Source organism: Hemitrygon akajei, chromosome 23 (genome assembly GCF_048418815.1).
Source record: "Hemitrygon akajei chromosome 23, sHemAka1.3, whole genome shotgun sequence".
In the NCBI taxonomy this organism is placed as follows: domain Eukaryota; kingdom Metazoa; phylum Chordata; class Chondrichthyes; order Myliobatiformes; family Dasyatidae; genus Hemitrygon; species Hemitrygon akajei.
In genome coordinates, this window is record NC_133146.1 from 19684982 (window position 1) to 19705724 (window position 20743).

The following is a 20743-nucleotide window of genomic DNA, read 5'->3' on the forward strand; positions in this document are numbered from 1 at the left end:
GTCCACACCTTTATTCCTTCTGCCAAAGCTCATGACCATGCACTTCCCTACATTATATTCCATCTGCCACTTCTTTGTCCATTTCCCCAATCTGTCTAAGTCCTTCTGCAGACAATCAACTTCCTCAGCACTCCCTTCCCCTCTACCTAGCTCCATTTCGTCCACAAACTTGGCCACGAAGCCGTCAATTCCATCATCCGAATCACTGACATACATTGTGAAAAGTTGTGTACCCAATACTGATGCCTACATTTCCACTCTTTGCCACCAGCCAGTCAGCCAATCTTCTACCCATGTTACTACCTTTCCTGTAACATCATGGACTCCTAGTTTGTTTTGCGGCCTCATGTGTGGCATTTTGTCAAAGGCCTTCAGAATACTAAAATAAACAACACCCACTAACACTCCTTTGTCCAACCTGCTTGTTCTTATGTTCCGTTTGACTTGTTTCTGGCCGTTCTCTCACTTTGTCTACACACTCTGTTTCCTCCTTTCAACTTACTTTCCCACACAGCTGCTTATTGTCAGTGAGCATGGAAACGTTACCCTTGGGCCCTTTACTCACATCACTGCCATACACCATGACTAACTGAAGCATTCACTCCACTATTCACAGCTTGCCCTAAAAAAAAACTCCTGTAGTCCAGTTCAGTATATAATTCTCAGTCCTTGCTAATGTGATACACAAGTTCCCCAAACATTCACTCAGTGTGAGGTCCTGCCTGCTCTTTTAACGATTCCACCATATTTATTTGGAACTCACATATGAAGCAATCCACTTCCACATACAGAAAAATACGGTCAATAAACAGAGGTAAACAGACAGCTGAAATTAACATTAGTAAACACACGTAGCTGCCAATGACAGCACTATCCTCACAGAATTCATCAACAATCTCCGAATGACTGATAACTGGAAACCTAATCAAACCAGCATCGAAATACTATACTTGCAAGAGTAGGGCATCCTTTAACTCACAAGTTCCTAAGCATTTTCAAGAAACAGCAGGAGAGTCCAGGTCCAATAGGACCCAAGTACCATAACAAGATCCCAGGAAACCTGCCTACATCTTCACTCCTGCTGGGCTCTGGATGCACAAAATGTCAGCTATTCCAGCAGCACCTCCCAAACCACCAACCCTCAGCACTAAGAAAAACCGTGTCAGCAGACACAAGGGAACACAACTTGCAGGACCCTTTCCAAGTTGCAGACTAGGTGGAAAGTTATCACCACACTTGCAAAGTCTAAACTCAAAGCAATTCTGCAGGAACTCAGCAGGTCAGACAGCATCTATAGAAAAGAGTGAACATTTGATGTTTTGGGCTGAGACTTTCATCAGGTCTAAACTCAGCAGCTTCAGAAGGGCAGCAACTGTTCTTGAAAGTGGTTCTTTACCATTTTCTCACAGGCAATTAGTGATTGTTTGTAGCAACATACAAAAAGCTGGAGAAACTCAGTGGGCAAGGCAACGTCCATGGAGAGAGATCGACAATAAAATGTTAGCAACCTGAAATGTCCACCGTCCATCTCCCTCCATAGATGTTGCTCCAGATATCAGCATCTGCTGTTTTTGTATCTCCAGGGACGAGTTATAAATGCTGACCTTGCTTGTGACATCCACATAACATTAATGAATAAAAAACTTACAAAATGTTTTTTTTGAAATGCACACATTTTTATATTTTCCTTAACCTACTATGCATATCTTTAAAGATCTAATGGTCGATTAAACCCATAAGATCATGTAATCTCGGCCTAATTATAGCGATTTTCAAAAGTATACAAAGGAGTACAGATCTCCACAGACCAGCATCCTGTAATGTGTCCTCTGCTGTTGCCAAGAATGAGGCCCCTGCATTCCATTAAGTCCAAAAACTCAAGTGTCTGAAATCCCCGCTGCTGCTACACAGTTTGTACAGCAGGATACCGGGAAGAGTCTGGGGTAACAGCACTGCCAGAATGCTGGGAAAAGGTTTGGAAAGAGCACTGCTGCAATTCCTAAACACAAATCATCTGGGAAAAGTTGCAGCTGCATTAAATCATGCTGAAGTGGTTCACACACAGGCTGATTGGATTGCCTGATAACGGGCAAACTTCAATACGTGTGCAGTGTTCCTGTATTCTGTAGCACTCTCACAGTCCAAGCCCAGAGAGCCTGTACTCTGTAGCCCCGTCACAGTCCGATACAAGCCCAGTGTGCCTCCACTCTGCAACACAATCACGCTCTGCTAAAAGCCCACATGCCCGTATCCAGCAATATAGCCACATTGCAATAAAAGGCCAGGACATATAGAAGGAAAGTAATTTTACGTAAATTAAACTGTTTACCCACATCATTAATTCCATGAATTGGACATAATCTCCACTGCCCATCATTGGGGCACAGACTGAAGACCCAAATTCTGCTACTCTCCAGACCACTGCCGCCAAACCCAGGGATCAAAACCTTGATCCAACGACTTCCCCATTTCATCAAAGTGGAAATGTCATCCACTTTAGTACCCTAGGGGGAAGGCCTTTTCCACAGTCCCAGTTCCGAACTCTCAACCAGCTTACTGTCAAAGTGTCCCAAAACCCCCTAGTCACCATCTCTACCCAATCCCTTGTCATAGATTAACATAGTACAACCAGTCTGAAGGGCTTTTTAAAGTCCACTCGGAGAGGAGCTCTGATTTGAAGTCCCCTCCACATTGAATGGGGAAGTTCAGGCAGCTGCTCAGATTGGAATGGCACTCCATGTTGAGTGGGGATAAAAGTCAGTCTGGCTCCTGCAGGGAACTCTCAGTCTTACAGACAAGTGCAGCTCTGTTGAGCTTCCTGACCCCACTCACTGCCTACACAAAAATCAATTCAGAAGTAAAGTTTCGGAGCCTGGCACTTCCAGAATGGCGGAGGGTTGGGGAGAAGTTAAGGGGGATGTTACCAACGATGCAGTGGATCCAACTGATCTACATCGACTATGTGGCCAGGATCCAAACCCAAGCTGCAATGCTCACCTGCCAGGGTGTAGTCCATATCAAAGCCAAAGCACTTAATCTTCTCCATGGCCAAGCTGCGGTTTACAAACACTCTGTGAACAGAGAAGCAAGATCTGAATCAGCAGGGAAGTAAGCTAATGAGAAACAGAGCACAAAAAGAGATGAACAAGAGAATGAGAGAAGGAGAAAGGAAAGAAATCAATGAGGGAGAAGACCACCAACGTGAATGCAAGATAAAGAGTAAAGATACCACCAACAGTTACAGAGGGGTTAACTGTTTTCCTAAGACATGTGTTAAAGTTGAATCTGAATAAAACTCCGGAGACCAGCTTCTTATAGTTACAACAGTTTGTGCACCCTCCTGCAGGAGTTTGAGACCCAGTTGTCGAAGGGAAGGCATGTTAAGTACTGCCAACATCCAACAAGTGGGCTCCTGGTTACAGCAGTATATTTATACATAGTAAGCCCCATACATTACTGTTGCAAGATGTCATTAGAACTGGTACGCCCACCAAGTCTACTGTTGCAAAACTTAGTGGATTCTTCCCTCCGTCTCGGAATAATCCTCGGTATTCCCTTTCTGGATCTTGTCGTGGTTTCTCATGCCCCACAAATGACCAGGAGACACAGAAGATTCTTCAAGAAGTATTAAACTTTAATTTGCAAATCAAAGCTGAGACCGTCATTGAGCTAGTCGCCGATTGCCCACCGATCCTTGTACATAGCATTTTTTATAGCAATCTCCTGGTTTAGTTGCATTAGCATATCTACAGTTGCGTATCACAAGTACATCCGCCACTATTGTTTCTACCCATTGACTTAATCATGTTCTAATCTACATCTCTTAGCTACCTCTCATTAACACACCATTATAATCTACATCTCTTAGCTAGCCTCTTATTAACACACCATTATCTTCTACATTCTTAAGATTTCATTCTCCTACTAAATTGCAAGCTCAAAGGTTGCTTGGTTACACAGCAAACAATGCAACTTTTATACTCCAATAATCTCAGGGTATAGACAGCCTCCCCTTCCCCACTGCCACTGTTTTACCTGAGCGGCCACCGTATCTGAACACTGGGAGGAATGGGGTTTGGGAACACCAGGTGCACTCATCACGGTCACTGTCCTCAAACAGGGTCGGTATGCCAGACATGGATTCGGGATCCTTTGTTTCCCTATCTGTTCGAACTCTAGACTGATATTCCTGCCCTTCTCTCCTACCTAGGTCAGCCTAAGTTTGCTTACGTTGTTTTTCCTGCTTTCGTTTTTGGTGCCCATTCACGCTCCATCTTTAGTGTCTCCCAACATTTTGGCGTTCCTTCTGCAGTACATACCTCTATCCCTTTGTCACATGCATCATTCCTCCAACTTGCTAATATACCATTCCACTTTACATCTGCCTTTTCCTTCCATTCCCTTTTCAACAATTCCCACTTCTTTCCACAGTTCTTTTTCCATATCAAATTTACTGCTTGTTCTCATGAGGTTATATCCTAGGTTCCTCCCTCAGGGGCCTCAGTTTGTTTCCAGTTTCTTATTCAGCACTGCACTCAGCATTCGCAAATCTTTTTCCTTGTCTGGAAAACTCTCACACATATTGTGTAAGGCTATTCCTGGCCCACTCGTATCAATCGACTGCAATTGACCCATGTTCTCCAAGTAATTTACCCAGCACAAAATCTCCTGCTCAATTGATAAATTTACCCGGCTTGTCTGCCTCCTGCCCAGTTAGTAAAATTTACCCAGTACAGCCTCCTGCTCAATTAATAAAATTTGCCTACCTTATACTCATCTCCCAGCAGATTCTTTCCCAGTACCGTCAAGGTTATGCAATCAGCCTTGGGCGAGGGACCGTGCCTCCAAAGGAACTAGCGGAGAGCGACAGAAGGTAAAATACCTATTGGGTGCCCAGTCAGTCTCCACAGTCCCCGGAGTGGTTCAGCCACTTACACAGCCCGTCTGCTTGTCACTCCCTATATTGGGATCCTGTTCGTGATGTTAAAGTCGAATCTGAATAAAACTTGGGAGACCAGCTTCTTATAGTTACAACAGTTTATTGCACACCCTCCTGCAGGAGTTTGAGACCCATTTGTCGAAGGAAAGGCACACAAGTTCTGCCACGATCCAACAAGTGGGCTCCTTCTCTCTGGTTACAGTCATATATTTATACATAGTAAGCTCCATACATTATAGTTGCAAGATATCATTAGAACTGGTAAGCCCACCAAGTTTGTTGGTGCAAAACTTAGTAACAGATAAGACAGTCCACTAAATCAAGGTTTAATTACAGATGGATGTGCTGTCCAGTCCTCATCAGTTATTCCCTTTGCTAGGCCCTGACTTAATTACAGATGGATATTCATTCCAGTCATTATCGGTGAGTCCTCCTTCCCCCCCCCCCATTCAAACGAGGGTACAATGTACAATTTATCAGATTCTCAATGCCTCACTGCAAATTAAGAGAGAACTAGTGTAAGCCAGTTTCTTTTAGTCAACTGCTGAAGACCGTTTACTTCAGTTCAAAAATTCCTATTCAGTCCCAATTATTCTTTTAGCCAGAGGTTACATAGGTTCAAAATGATTTTTTTAATATCCTCAATTCCTCACATGCATAATGCAGAAGTTAGCAGCTTGCTGGGCAGGAAGTGGCTAGCAATGAGAACAAGTTGAACTGCAGCACTGGGAGAGCTGGAAGGGATTCAGGTTAATGTGCAGTCTGACGAAGGTCCTGTATCCACAGGCTCACAGGAGGCTGTGAAACACTACCATGTACATTGGAGAAAACATATAATGGAGTGAAGGATGATCTGATGTGCTCCTGAAATGAGAGAATGAGGCCGTGAGAATGAATTCTTAATAAAAATCCAAGAAAGCAGAAACCAGTGTACTGTGAAGGGATTTCCAGCAACAAAAGTTCTCTCTGACGACACCAACTCCAACCAAGAACACATTCCAGCACTAATCTGGCATGGTTCATTAAACCAAGCACCGAGCGAGCACTAAAGGACCAGAGAAAATGCAGATGCTTAACATCCAAAATAAAAGTCAATGTTGGAAATACCCAGCAGATCACACAGCATCCATGGAGAAATTCAATGATCTCCCACTAACTCTGCTTCTCTCTACAGACGTTGCCAAATCTGAGCAACCCCAACAATTACTGTTTTTAATTCACTGGACAATTAGCTGCTGAAGATCGGAACCACTGTGGGTTTCCTGTTGCCTGGTACACAGGAGGGACCAGAAACCATAAAATCATGGAAATTTACAACACACAGGTGGCTATTTGGCCCATGGTCACCGAGACCTTCAATTCTGGCATCTCACGGTCCAGCTCTCAGCCCAAACACCTGTACAACACTCAAATCTGTACTCTCTTGCTTTTCAAACACGATGCAAAGGCACCCTGATGTCCAATACGAGTGGAAATGCTTTTCTCCAATGCCCTTCAATCATTTAATCACATACTTTAAATGCATATCCACCATCTGCAGATGAATTTGGAAACACAAGTGGATAAGTTATAACTTGTTTTCATTAGCCAGGGCATTGAGTATAAAAGTTGGAAAGTCAGGCTACAGTTGTGTTGAACTTTGGCCACATTAAGAATATTGTGGTTTTGGAGAGACTAGAAGAGGCTCACCAGGATATTGCCTGGATTGGAGAGTATCAACCATAAAGAGGCTGAACAAAACTAGATTGGATTGAAAAGCTGAGGGATGATCTGGTTGAAGTATACAGAACTATGACAAGGTAGATAATCAAAAGAGTTCTGTTGCCAGGGTGGAAATATCAAATACTAGAGCTCAAAGGTTTAAGATGAGAGGAGAAAACACTAAAGAGATTTGTGAGTTAAGTTCTTTGTAAATAATGTGGAGAAGTCATAGGTGCCTGGAACGTAGGGAAAGTGGAAAGTGGCAGAACCAGATATGACAGCAACATTTAAGAAGCATTGAGAAAGATTCGTGAATGGGCAGGAAATGGAGGGGTTAGTGTGCAGACAGAAGGGATAGCTTATATTGGGAGCTTGCTGCAGACATGACTGGTCAAAGGACCTGTGCCATGTTCTAGCTAACAGATACTGATCTATGTCTGAAACAAATTGTCTTATTCAACCTATAGTGATGGATGTGAGTTGAACTCCACAAGAACCTGCAGTACACACTTTCCAGCAACTTGTATCAGTCAGTCACATTGAAACTGCACAGCCAACCACATCACCAAATGTTGCACCAGAAACAAACCTTCTATTGATACCCGTTCCCCAGGTCCTTTGGAAGCTGCCAGTGTCCTGATTAGGTTGACCATCTTCCCATTCATCTTGGGTAACAGGGTCAGGCACAAATGGACTGAGGCATTATGGCTTTTCTGTTACATGGAAAACCATTATAACATGCATATTTCCCCAGTAGGTTGACGTGAAGCCCAAAACCTAAGTAGAGGTAAAGGACTGGCCTTTCAACTGGGCTGGCTTAGCCCAATAATTTTTAAACATGCAACTCTTCAATGCAGGTCCCTTTCAGGGACTCCAACCCCTCAGATGGCTGCTTTTGCCATGAAACATCAGATCCTAACCCCTTGCCATTAAATACAGCACACACCTGAACTGCATCTGCTCCATCCTTGCACACCAACACAGAAAGCCCAATGCAGTCAGGTAGCAGCAAAACTGACCCTTCAGTGCCCTCCACCCCAGGGTCCATTTTACACTCATTCATCTTATTCTCCACACACCCATATCAACTTCTCCTAAATTCTGCCCCTAGCCAATATGCTAGGGGAATTTCAGTAAGCAATTAGCCCACCAACTGAGCAGCTCTGGGATTAGCAAGGAAACTGAAGCATCCAGAGGAAACCCCCAAAGTCGCAGGGTGAACATGCAAACTTCACAAAGAGGTCAGGATTGAATGTGATTTCTCAATGGAGCTCCCCATTTTCCCATACTTCCATTGGGGGTCCTCACCCACCCCATCTGGCCCTCCCCTGACCAGAAGAGCACACAACTACATACCGGTGGTAAGCCTCGCGACGATATTTCTTCATAGCACTCCCATCCATAGCTCCTGGTGGGTCATCATTCAGCTTCTCACTCCAGGAAGACATGTTGGTTTCAGTGATCTAAAGAGATGGGGAAGAGCAGAAATGGCTTATCACCCAACAGCCTCAGGCCGAAAGGTAGTCATCAGCTTAGTTTTAGGGACTGGAACATTCACCAACAGGTAACACTGGACAACAAAGAATTTGCTTCCTGAATACCTTTAGGTGTATCTCATGAATTTTGGGCTACTGATCATGAAAGTCACCATGAAATTTCTCTATCACGCACCATTTTTTAAATAAACTTATGTTTATTATTTCAATTCATAATTCAAGTCAATTAAAAAGTTGCCTACAATGTAAACTGGAAAGTTTCCTATCTTGTCCAGGCACGCTTGGGCATGCTTAGGCGGCACGGCTGCTGCATGGCAGGACAGGTTTTAGTGATAATTATTGGGTTCAGGACTGTAAGGATGGAATTTGCTATCACCAAGCACAAAAATTTCTATGAAGGATTTTGATCTTTGAAACAGACGCTTCCCAGAATAACTGATGCCAAGATTAAGGAAAGCAATTTTGTTGGTCCACAAATCAAACAGGTAATTGGACAGGCAATTTGAAGAATTTCTAGTGGGACTGGAGAAAATCACATGGAAGGCATTCAAGGAAGTTGATGAAATTTTTCCTCAGCATCTACAGAGCACCAAACCTCATGCAGCTGGTTGAAAGCATGCTTCAAGCATAAAACCATGAAATGTAACATGTCACTAAAGATTCATTTTCTGCATTCCCATTTAGACTTCTTCCCTACAGACCATGGTGCTGTTAGTGACGAGCATGGTGTAAGGTTTCACCAGGACATTGCGGTCATGGAGAAAAGATACCAGGGCAACTGGAATCCATCAATGCTGGCGAATTATTGTTGGACACTTAAGCAAGAAGCCTCAGACACCAAGTACAAATGAAAATCATCAACAAAATATTTTTAACTTAGTTGAACTATTGCAAAGCATCAGCACCATTATGCAATTAAATATATTATACAGGCAGCCCCCAGGTTACGAACGAGTTCCGTTCCTGAGTTCGTCTGTAAGTCGGATTTATACGCAAGTCAGAACAAGTACATCCGGTATTATTTAGCGTCAGTTAGTCAAATGTTTGTCTTAGTATATAGTATATATTTTACCTTTCTATGCATATAAAACGCTTAAATGTATGTATTCCAATAATTAAACCACTGCGTTGCTTAGTAATAATTGCAGCTTTCATCAGGGCAGGGCCTTTCACAAACTCCATTATTCTCACTTTATCCTTTAAAATTGTTCCGATTGTTGACCAACTGTAGCCTAATGCTTTTCCAATGACCGATGATGTTTCACCTCTTTCCAAATGCTTTATTATTTCCACTTTATTTTCAATCGTGATCGCTTCCCGTCAGCGGAACAGAAACACTGCCTGGGGTGTAGTCCATCTGGTCCAGGTAACTTGCCTATCTTCAGTAAACACAAAGTGCACTGCAGATGCTGTGGTCAAATCAAGACGTACAAAAAAGCTGGATGAACTCAGCAGGTCGGGCAGCATCCGTTGAAAGGAGCAGTCAACGTTTCGGGTCGAGACCCTTCGTCAGGACTAAAGAAGGAGGGGGCAGGGGCCCTATAAAGAAGGTGGGGGGGAGGGTGGAAAACCAATCAGAGGAAAGATCAAGGGGTGGGGGAGGGGGTAGGCAGGAGAGATGAAGAAGGAATCTAAGGGGAAAGCACTCTGGGTAGTAGAAGAAGGCAGAGTCATGAGAGGTGATAGGCAGCTAGAAGAGGAGACAGAGTGAAGGTGGGATGGGGGAAGGGAGAGGGAGGGAATTACCGGAAGTTGGAGAATTTGATGTTCATACCAAGGGGCTGGAGACTACCCAGACGGTAGATGCTTCCCCTCCCCCACCCCTTGATCTTTCCTCTGATTGGTTTTCCACCCACCCCCCACCTTCTTTATAGGGCCTCTGCCCCCTCCTTTAGTCCTGACGAAGGGTCTCGACCCGAAACATTGACTGCTCCTTTCAACGGATGCTGCCCGACCTGCTGAGTTCATCCGGCTTTTTTGTACGTCTTGATCTTACCCATCTTCAGACTGTTCAGCTTCCTAAGCACCTTCTCCATAGTAATGGCAACTACATTCACTTCTGCCCCTGGCACTCTCAAACTGGTAAGCCACAGACAATGCATCCTCTGGGATTCGTATTAGCTGCAGAGAACAGTCTCTAACCCCCATCATTTTCCACTCCCTATCACCACAATCACACAGCTTGAATGCCCCCTTGTACCATGATACTACATTCTCAGCCCAGCTGCTCTCATGCTGACAGAAATCCTTACCTCAGCTGAAGTTCAGCGAGTTACATTTACTGCAGAAATCACCATGCCCAAGCACATCAATCTTAATTTAATTACTATAATTTATGTGATTACCATGTATTACCTTGAGATTCATTTTCTTGCAGGCATTCACAGGGAAAAAAAGAAACAATAGAATTTTACAAAAAGCTACAGATAAACAAAGACTGACAAACAACCAAACGCGAAGACAAACTGTGTCAATAAAAATACTGAGAACATGAGTTGTAAAGAATGTTTGAGAGTGAGCCTTTGAATGTGAGGCTACACCCTCACCCTTAAACTTTTTGAACACCCAAGTCAATCACGTATGGAACAAAGGTCAGGGGGTAATATAGCCCAGAGGTTCCACCCATTGCGAGTTAGTTAACTCCTTAGATCTGATTCTAGGTGCTTACCCAATCGTGTGGGTTAAAGATTAGTTGTTCACTAATGCGCCCAGCTTGGAATTCACATCAACTGACTCCACATTTAGAGGCCAATTTGGATGATCAACATCAGGATGGCATTAGGGAGACACCTCTGACCTACTGCTCAACAGAAAATCAAAGCTGTCTATACCATTCAATGTCTGAACTTGGGCAGGATTGGCAAACCAAGAGAATTGGGGCTTGTACCGTACCGATTCATTACAGGCAAGGCTGACTGGATATCTACCTTCCCAGCTACAACAGCTTAAGCCAAGAATTTGCTGACATTAGCTGCAGAAATTGTTGTGGTGTTAAAAAAAGCCAAGGCCATGTCAACCATCCGATGGAAAGAGTCAGACTGGACTGCTATGGTTTCTATGGTCAAACATACTAACATTCACTTCTGGTCAATAAGCTCCGCAATATAGCTGGTGCCAACGGAATCACACGAACCAAAGATCAGTTCATTCAGAACAAGAGTGAACAATTGCATTCAGCTGCAAAGAATATAAATGACTGGAAGGCTACATTCAACTTTCTAAGATATTGGTTCTAGTCACCTCACCATAGGAAGGATGAGCTTATACTGGAGAAAGTGGCAGAGGAGATTCCCCAAGATGTTGCCTGGATTAGAGGACTTTAGTTGTGGGAAAGAGATTGGATAGACTAGGCTTATTCATCTTGGAGGTTGGGGGGTGTGGGTGTTATCTAAAAGGCTGAGATAGGATAGATAGAATCCTTCTCCCATGGTAGGCATAACTAAAACAAGAAGGCACAGTTTAAGGTGAGAGGAAGAAGTTTTAAAGGTGATTTAAGAGACAAGTTTGCTTTTTCATTTCTACAGAGTGACTGATACCTAGAACTTGCTGTCAGAGGTGGTGGAAGCAGTTACAATCACTACATTTAAATGACATTTAGGCAGGCAAGGCACAGAAAGAATCAGACCTAGTATGAACAAACAAGATTAGTGTAGATGGGCTGAAAGGTCAGATAGGATGAACATCCCCTACCACAGAAGTGGAGGATGTGGGTTCGATGGCAACATTTAAGAGAAATTAGGTTAAATACATTGATGGAGGTGCACGGCCGGCTATGGTCCAGGTGCAGTTGTACGGGACTAAATAATTCAGCACAGCTGAAGGACCTGTTTCTGTGCTGTAGTGCTCCAACTCCAGATTTTATTCTATAGAGAGAATGCTAGGCAGAAAGGAAAACACACCTTTATCATTATGAATGGTTTTGGATGAGCAAAGTGGAGAGAAACTTGCTACAACAGGGAGAGCTGAGATAAAAGTTTATAAATGTTATAGCTGTTAAAAAATAAAATCAAGTCATGAATTCAGGAAAACATTGAGGTATGGTGAGAATATGGAACTCACTGTCACAGTGAATGGATTTAAGTAGAAGCTGAATAAACCAGGAGACACATTCATTCACTAGACGGCCACTGCCCTGTTCTTGGCCTCCTGCACATTCCCAAATGCACTGCATCAGTGGTGCCTGTGCCATCCATTACTGGGGGAGGGTTGTGAAACCATGATCCCGTTGAGCCAAATCTAAAGTTGTTTGAAAATGCTAATTGGAAGTAGATTTAGAGAGCATATTTCATGGGCTGTAAAATCCTGTAACACAGAAACAGTATCATATCAAACTAAGATTATAATTGCTCAATATTTCTGATACCCATCAACAAACATTGCGAAGGTACTGAATCAACACAGGTTAGATACAAAGGTTCAGTTATGTTCCATCAAAGACTGAGAGAGCAGGGGCAGCACAAGTTCCACACACTAGGAACTACAGTACACAGGAGAGGTTTTGACGTACCTGTTTTTATGTTTTATTTTGATGTGCAGACAGATAAAAGCTGTAACACTGAAAATCAAATTATAGGCAGCCTCAGAAGCGATGTCCTGATCCAGAAATTTCCTGAAAACGTGTTCGCTTGGTCACAGGATTAAAGTTATCAGAGCCACCCAATAGCAATTGGAAAACCAAATGTTTTTCCCTGTTTAAAAGAAAAAGCAGCTGAGATCAACAAACTTTTACTGCACCCAGTTCAAACCCCAACAATCTGTGGAACAACAGCAACTGATTATAATAGACTTTGTGCCCCTGTATTGGGGAGAACAGCAGGCTGAGTTCACAATCACCCAGCATCAAGCCCTTCAGCCTGTTAACTCCATACTGGCCCTTTGTGACAACAATCCAGCCAGTCCCACTTCCCCGGTTTCCAGCTGTAGAAATAAAGGAGGTAGATAGGACAAATAGTAATAAAATCTTCCTCCCATAGTAAGGGCAACAAAATCAAGAGGACATAGGCTTATGGTGAGAGGAAGGAGTTTTAGAGGGGATTGGAAATTTTTTTAACGTCCACAAGAGTTTGGATGGTATCTGCCAGAGGAATTGATGGAATCAAATGAAATTACTTCATTTAAGATATATTAAGACAGACAATATTTATAATAGAAAGGGCACAAAAGGAAATGTTCTTAATATGGGCAATTAGGATTCATGTAAGCAGGCAAGAAGGTTGGCAGGGACAGAATTTCCCAAAGGGCTTGTTTCTGTGCCATACAACTCTCTAACTCATAACATTGAAAACCTTTTCTCTGCAGTATTTCAGAAAGTCACACATCTCCACTACAAACCTTCCAGTGAAATAGATGCATATCATTATCAGAATTGGATACTGTTTCACTGAGAAAAGCACAGAGGTGTAACCAACCCCAAGAGCAGAACCCTTCCCCCAGCCCAATAAAAAAATAGCCTCTTTCATTACTACCCTGCCCTTTTGTTACATGGCCAGTTTTCTATCCAGGTCATTGAGGCCACTCTGTTCCACAGCTCCAGGTCTTGTCGACAAGCCCTAGGAACACACACAAAATGCTGGGAGAACTTAAAAGGTCAAAATGTTGGGGGTGCTTAACAGGTCAGGCAGGCAGCATCTATGGAAATGAATAAATATCGACGTTTCAGGCCAATGCCCTTCTTCAGGACTGGAAAGGAAGGGGAGAAGTCAGAATAAGAAGGGGGGGAAAAGAGAAATACAAGATGGCAGGTGATAGGTGAAACTGGGAGATGGGAGGGAGTGAAGGAAAGTGCTGGGAATTTGTTTGGAGAAAGCATCTGCAGACTTTCCTTGTGTTCTGATGACAAACCCCATTTACCTGGCATCTTTTCAACATGCAGTTTCAGAATGGGAGTGCAATCCATTCTTCCCTTGTGTCATGGGATGTTAAGAAAATAGCTTGCTATCACTTTTGGGTCATGTGGGTGAACCATTTGGGTCACCTGAAAAGTTAAAAGCCAGGTTACTGTATTATAGATTTCTGTACTGCCAACACTGTATCTGCTTCTTTTACATGCAGTCTGCACTTCACAAATCCACCCTACCTTCTCTTATCAATTCACACTTGTCCAAGTGCCTGGTAATTCTTTCCCTGATTGTTTTGAAAACGGTACCCGCCACTGTGATTGCCGATTACCTGATCATTATGGAATGTCCCAAAGCAATGTCACAAGGTGAGAGGACTGTTCCCTATAACCCACCACAGCAGTTCATTGTCAGTCACTGATATCCAGCTGCCTTCATGAGGGGAAGAGGTTAAAGATACATCACACTTCAAAAATAGTTGCTGCACTAGCTTTTTCTTTCTCACATCTCATTCTTCCTAAAAATAGACTTCAAAAAAAAAATACACACACAAGGAGAGCATTGCTGCAATCTGAAGGCTGGCAATCCGGATCATGAAATTCCAGCTCTCCGACCACAAGGACATTGACAGAGATCTCAAAAATAAAAGAAAACAGGCACGCACCAGTCCTTGTGAATGGTGGCAGAACCAACAGGAGTAACATCTGCAAATGTTTCTAAGTTCCATCTACCGTACATAGAGTAGCTTGTTGCTAACTGCCCAGAACATACAGACTCCCACAAGGTCATGCTGTGGTGGTGAGTCAACCATCCACGTTAAGCATTTCTGTCATGGAACTAAACAAATGGACAAAGGTGATAAACAGGGCAGCAGATTGCTCTCGCCTATTTTAGATGAGTGTATAACATCAAAACAACTCCACAGACAGAAGCAGGTAACGGCTCCTCTGCAGGAGCCAAGTTCAGTTCCTATCTAGTCAGGGACCAGGTGGTGAGGACAAAAGGAAGAGTAAAAATCTTATATTTATTAACCCATAAAACATAGGAACAGAATTAGGCCATTCAGCCCACTGAGTCTGCTCCGCTATTCCATCATAGCTGATTTATTATCCCGCTCAATCCCATTCTCCTGCCTCCCCCCCCCCCCACCCCATTGACACACTTACTAATCAAGAACCTATTAAGCTCCACTTGGCTTCCACAGCAATCTGGGACAATGAATTTCACAGATTCTCCACCATGTGGCTAAAGAAATTCTTCCTTATCTCTGTTCTAAATCCTAAGGTTTTCTGGAACTTTCAACAGATTTGGTACAACACTTCAAAGGGCAATTAAAAGTCACCACATCCATTTGGAAAAAGAGTCACATAGAAAGAGAGTTTTGGAAACACTGGAGAGAACACACACACGCACGCGCGCAGTACTGAAGGAACTCAACAGGTCAGGCAGCATCTTTGGAGGGGAATAAACAGTTGACTGAAAGTTCTTGGCTTGAAACAAGTTCTTCAAGATGGAGTCATTTGGGGACAAGTATTGAGGCAGAAGCTTACCAACTTCTGGTGATAGGTAGAATCTCATGGCGAGGGAGAGGCAGGTGAAAAAAGTTACACAGACAGAACCAGGTGGGGGAAGAGGAGAGACACATAGGTGATAGGTGGAACTAAATTAAGGAGAGCTGACAGATAGAGCTGAAAGAGGGAGGGAAAAATTTTCCAAGAGCAGTCACGGTCATGAGACCACGATTGCCACAAGATACGACACACAGACGATGACCATTGAGGACATGCCCTCTTCTCATTACTACCATCAGGGAGGAGGTACAGGAACCTGAAGGCACACACTCAATTATTTAGGAACAGCTTCTTCCTCCATCAGATTTTCTGAACCTCACTATTCAGGTCTTTTTTTTGCACTATGTATTTATATTTGTTATTTCTTATTTTAGTTTAAAATATTTTTTTAAAATGTATGGCACTGCACTTCTGGGGCAAAACAAATTTCACAATGTGTCAATGATAACAATTCTGGCTCAGAGTCTGACAGACAGGTCAGTGTGGCAATGAGAAGGGTGTTAAATGATATGCAGCCACAAGCTCATGATGGTCATTGCTGACAAGAGTACAAGAGCTTTAGAAACCAGTTGTGTAGTTTCTGCTTGGCCTCATGGGTATAGGGAAAGCCACATCTAGAGCACCGAATGCAATAGAGAAAAGCAGTGTTCCTTCCCTGAAGGACATTGCGACAGCTTCTCTGGGTTATTGTTATTGAACTCAGAATCTACGCTGCTGAGTTATATAACCATACAGCAATTAGAGCATGGAAACAGGCCATCTCGGCCCTTCTAATCCGTGCCAACACTTACACTCACCTAGTCCCACTGGCCCGCACTCAGCCCATAACCCTCTATTCCTTTCCTGTCCATATACCTATCCAATTTTACTTTAAATGACAATACCGAACCTGCCTCTACCACTTCTACTGGAAGCTCGTTCCTCACAGCTACCACTCTCTGAGTAAAGAAATCCCCCTCATGTTACCCTTAAACTTTGCCCCTTAACTCTCAAATCATGTCCTCTTGTTTGAATCTTGTTTGAGTTCAGAATTCCTGTTTCCTAGATGTGGTTTGTTCAAATCACTCGTGGAACAGAATCATTGACACAGTTGCCCTGCCTCCCCCACCTTCACCCTTGGATAGTGTTGGGAACAGATGGACAATAACAGCTCCAAACACTTAAGAGAATTCAATGATGATGTGGCTCATTTGCTCCACCTCACTATCCGCCTGTTTATATCCCTCAATTAAAACTGATAAACACTGATGCACCTTGTAATTATGCCTAACGTGACTCACTCTGGCCCTTTCATTACTATCTCTGCAATCCCATCATGACACAATGTTTATGATGTTCTACTGCAAGATGCTCGGTAAACTGCACTGCTCACTGTAGATTATGGTATTGCATGACTCGCGTGGAATTTTGTTAGCTGCCTCTGCTGTTTGCCAGAAGTAGCAGCAGAATGTTGCTGCAGTATGAACTCCCTCTCGATTGCACTGGGCCAAAGTACATACACTTCTATTGAGCAGCCCGGCTAAAAACTCTGCAATGCAGATCTATAACTGCGACTCAGTGAGACAATGAAAATGAATCAGTGGGGCTGCCCGCTGATGCATCCTTTCTGGGAGTGTGCCTGTAATTGGACTTCAGCAGCACATGAAATAAAAGGCTAAGATGTAATCTGAGGCCAAACAATTCCCAACAACTTCAAGGGGAAAAACTTGGGACCAGATGTGCAAAATATTTCTGACCTTAAAAATCAAAACTACTCCGGTTCCAATACTCAAAAAAAAAAATCGGTCGACTCACTGAGATTCACAGAGCATCCCAAGGGATAAATAGAGCAAAGAGTTTCATGATCTTACATGGGCCAGCAGTTTTTGTTTCCATCTCGACATGCTGTGGAGATTCACCCAAGCCCTTATCAGTGGAAATATCCATTTTAAAAATGAATGCCCAGAATGGGGAAAATTAGTCAGTGTCCATTGCTCATTCCCTCCGAGGGGATGGTGATCAGAACAGTGTTTTGCTAAACAATTTAAATTGGAAGTGAAGAGTGATTGATAGAATGGGTCAGATCTGGTAAAGGATATACTGGTCCTTTCCAGTAAGATATGGTGACAACTCGTTCAGGATCCCAAATGTTTTTATTTCAGAATAATTCAACTTTGTACCCACAGTGGCAAGAATGATACTTGTATCACCTGCTTAATGCAATAACAGAACCATTATCTGACAGTGTCTATATTTGCCTCAATACATGGCTTATGTCAACAAAACATCATTACTAAGACTGAAGCATAATCACAGTGTGCTGGAGGAACTCAGGTCAGGCAGTATCTATGGAGAGAAATAAACAGTCCCTCTCAGATGGTCTAAATCCAGTTCCTATGCCTTATGTTCTCCTGAACTCCAATGGACCAGTAGCATAGCACTCACTCCAAGTTTTTTGGGATCAAAAAGCTGAACTGACGCCTACAACTTCAAAGTCTGAGAATCTCTCTGCACAGCTAACCAGTACAGATTTCAGACAATAAAACTGGCTACAACGGTGACTACAAACACCTCATCTTCCTTTCTGAAGACCTGCTCCTTTTCTCTGCAAAGGATCACGTCAGATCACTTGGCCCTTTTTCTTGGTCTGCCTGCCACATACAGAGCAGCACTACAAACAATGAAAATGGCAAAAGAAAGCAAATCGTCACCTCCCCAACAGTACAGAGCGACAAGCCTCAGAAAGGAGCAAAAACATCCAGTGGTGAGGAATCCTAATGTGGGCAAAAGGGGAGGGAAAAATCTGCAGATGGTCTAGGGAGTGGTGGGGTGGGTGGGGGGTCCTCTGCAGACTTAGTTGGGGAGCAGAATGACAGGGGATCTGGATGGAGGGGAGCTGAACTGCAGCAGAGACCAGGGTGGGGGTAGGGTCAGCAAGGTATCCAGGAGGGCTGAGGAATCAGAAGATCTGGGGAATGAGGAGGAGGAAGGGTGGACGGAAGGTAAAATTGGTGGGACATCCGAGGGAAAGAGGAACGCAGGGCAACGGAGATCAAGGTGCTGAGGAGAAAGTAGAAGGAACGGGGTGGGAGAGCAGATAGCCCAACAACAGAAGTGAATCGACAGAGACAAGAAGGAAGTTATTACTGTTAACTGCACAAGTGCACATATACATAGGAACAATGTTTGAAAGAAGCAATCAACGGAAGCCAAGAGAAAATCAGTGACTGTAGAGTCCTGAAAGGGGGGAGAAGGTATATTGGGGGAAAGGTGAATGGAGACCCAGGAGGGATCACAGGGAAAAGTGAATGGGACAACCTCTGAGCAATGCACCCGTGACGGGGCAACAGCGGCTGAGGGGGCGGGAGTTCCCGGGTCGGTGAGGTAGGGAAGCGGAGGCCGGAGGGGACAGCGCCGGGCGGCGGAAGCGAGCGAGCCCGGGAACCCCGCGCCAACTCCGCACTGGACAGCGCGCAGGCGCCAACCGTCGCCCCCGATCGTGTGGCTGACCCGTCAACCTTGCCAACAGACGTTTCCCAATGACCCTTCACCCTGCCGATCGTCATCACCCAGTGGTCCGTCACCCTAACGACCGTTCTCACCCCAACACCCGCTGCCCCGACTCACCCGCTCCGAGCTGCGGGGCGCCAAGTGCGACTCGACCGTCTGCGCGCGCGCAAGCACCGCTGGGACGTCACGGCTCGAAACCGGAGCCTGCCTTTAAAGGGGCAGGCACCCCATCCGCGGCCGTCTTAAAGGGGCAAGCACCCCATCCGCGGCCGTCTTAAAGGGGCAGGCACCTCACCTGTGGCCGTCTTAAAGGAGCAGGCACTCCACCTGCGGCCGAGAGTTTTAAAGAGGCAGGCACCCCATCCGCGGCCGAGAGCATTAAAGGAGCAGGCACCCACCTGCGGCCGTCTTAAAGGGGCAGGCACCCCATCCGCGGCCTAGAGTTTGAAAGGGCATGCACCCTTTCCATAATAGTGAGACACAATTATAATTGCTGAGGAATTAAAACTGCATGCAGCTTTCCATTTTATACAGGATGGGAAGCCACAGATAGGTTTTGGATCAGCGGTAGTTTTTGGTTCAGACAGCATAGTCACGGATCTTTCACCCGCTTTGTCCTTACTATAAACAAGAGTTCCCGTCTGAGCACTCCAGCTTTGATACTTAATTCTGAAATGTATGGTTATGGTGTTCACAACTTCCTATCGTATCTGATCAAACTTGTCTGCCTGCAACTAGGTTCCAATCCCGCGCTTAGAATCCGATGTCCCCCGCACTGCGGTCGCACTCACAACCGGAGCTGGAGCTAAACTTGGGCCGGCTCACGATCCTCTCGCCTCTCGCTTCCCGAATATCCGCTAGCATCATTCCCTACTCTCCCTCCCTCTCGTGGCACTAATTGCCTGGGGCAACGAAGCCAACGGACAGTCTGGGGTCCCTGACGAATCCATTCCCAGCAACCTGCATCGTTTCTCGGGTCGCGCCTGTTGGACTTTCCCTGGGCCTCAGTCTCCGAGCTGGAGTCTTGGTTACTGACGTGTGAGCAGTTCGGGAGCAGGATCTCGGCTTCAAGGCAACTTGCTGTCTTTCTGGCCAGGTTTGCGGACGACACAAAGATGGGTGGAGGGGCAGGTAGAGTTGAGAAATCAGGGACACTTGGACAAATTAGGAGTTTTTCTGTAAATGTGTAGATTGACTGGCTACATCACTGCCTGGAATGGAAACACCAATGTCCTTGAACGGAAAAATCCTACAAAAAGTAATAGATACGGCCCACTCCATCACCGGCAAAGTCCTGGCTGAAGGGTCTCCGGTCCGAAACGTCGACTGTACTCTTTTCCGTAGATGCTGTCTGGCCTGCTGAGTTCCTTCAGCATCTGCAGATATCCTCTTGTCTGTGACGGGTAAAGCCCTCCCTGCAGTTGAGCATGTCTACATGAAACGTTGTCCCAGGAAAACACCCCCCAACACCACCACCTCTTCTCACTGCTACCATCCGGAAGAAGGTTCAGGAGCCTCAGGAGCCTCCCTATGAGGTTCAGGAACGGTTATTACCCCTCAACCATCAGGCTTTTGAACCAGAGCTGATAACTTCACAGCTTCACTTGTCCCGTCGTCAAAATGCAGCCAATGGACTCTCTTTCTAGGGCTCTTCATCTCATGTTCTCGACACTTATCGCTTATTTATTTATTTTTGTATTTGCACAGTTT

General features: G+C 44.6%; 1 protein-coding gene across 4 annotated transcripts in view; it reads right to left on the reverse strand.

Annotated features, from left to right (window-relative positions):
• The window catches only part of nt5c2a (5'-nucleotidase, cytosolic IIa), a 65899-nt gene extending 46618 nt beyond the window's left edge, over nucleotides 1–19281 (reverse strand). For 2 of the 4 annotated variants that reach the window (XM_073027101.1, XM_073027100.1), the window contains exons 1-3: nucleotides 10492–10518; nucleotides 7997–8103; nucleotides 2998–3071 (exon numbers count right to left, since the gene is read on the reverse strand). In XM_073027101.1, the coding sequence (XP_072883202.1) occupies nucleotides 2998–3071; nucleotides 7997–8103; nucleotides 10492–10503 (193 nt within the window). In that variant the 5' untranslated portion in view covers nucleotides 10504–10518. Of the gene's footprint in view, nucleotides 1–2997; nucleotides 3072–7996; nucleotides 8104–10491; nucleotides 10519–12643; nucleotides 12825–19150 lie in introns of those variants that run through there. The other 2 variants (XM_073027102.1, XM_073027103.1) reach the window with 2 other exon arrangements.
• Nucleotides 19282–20743: the final 1462 nt, after the last annotated feature.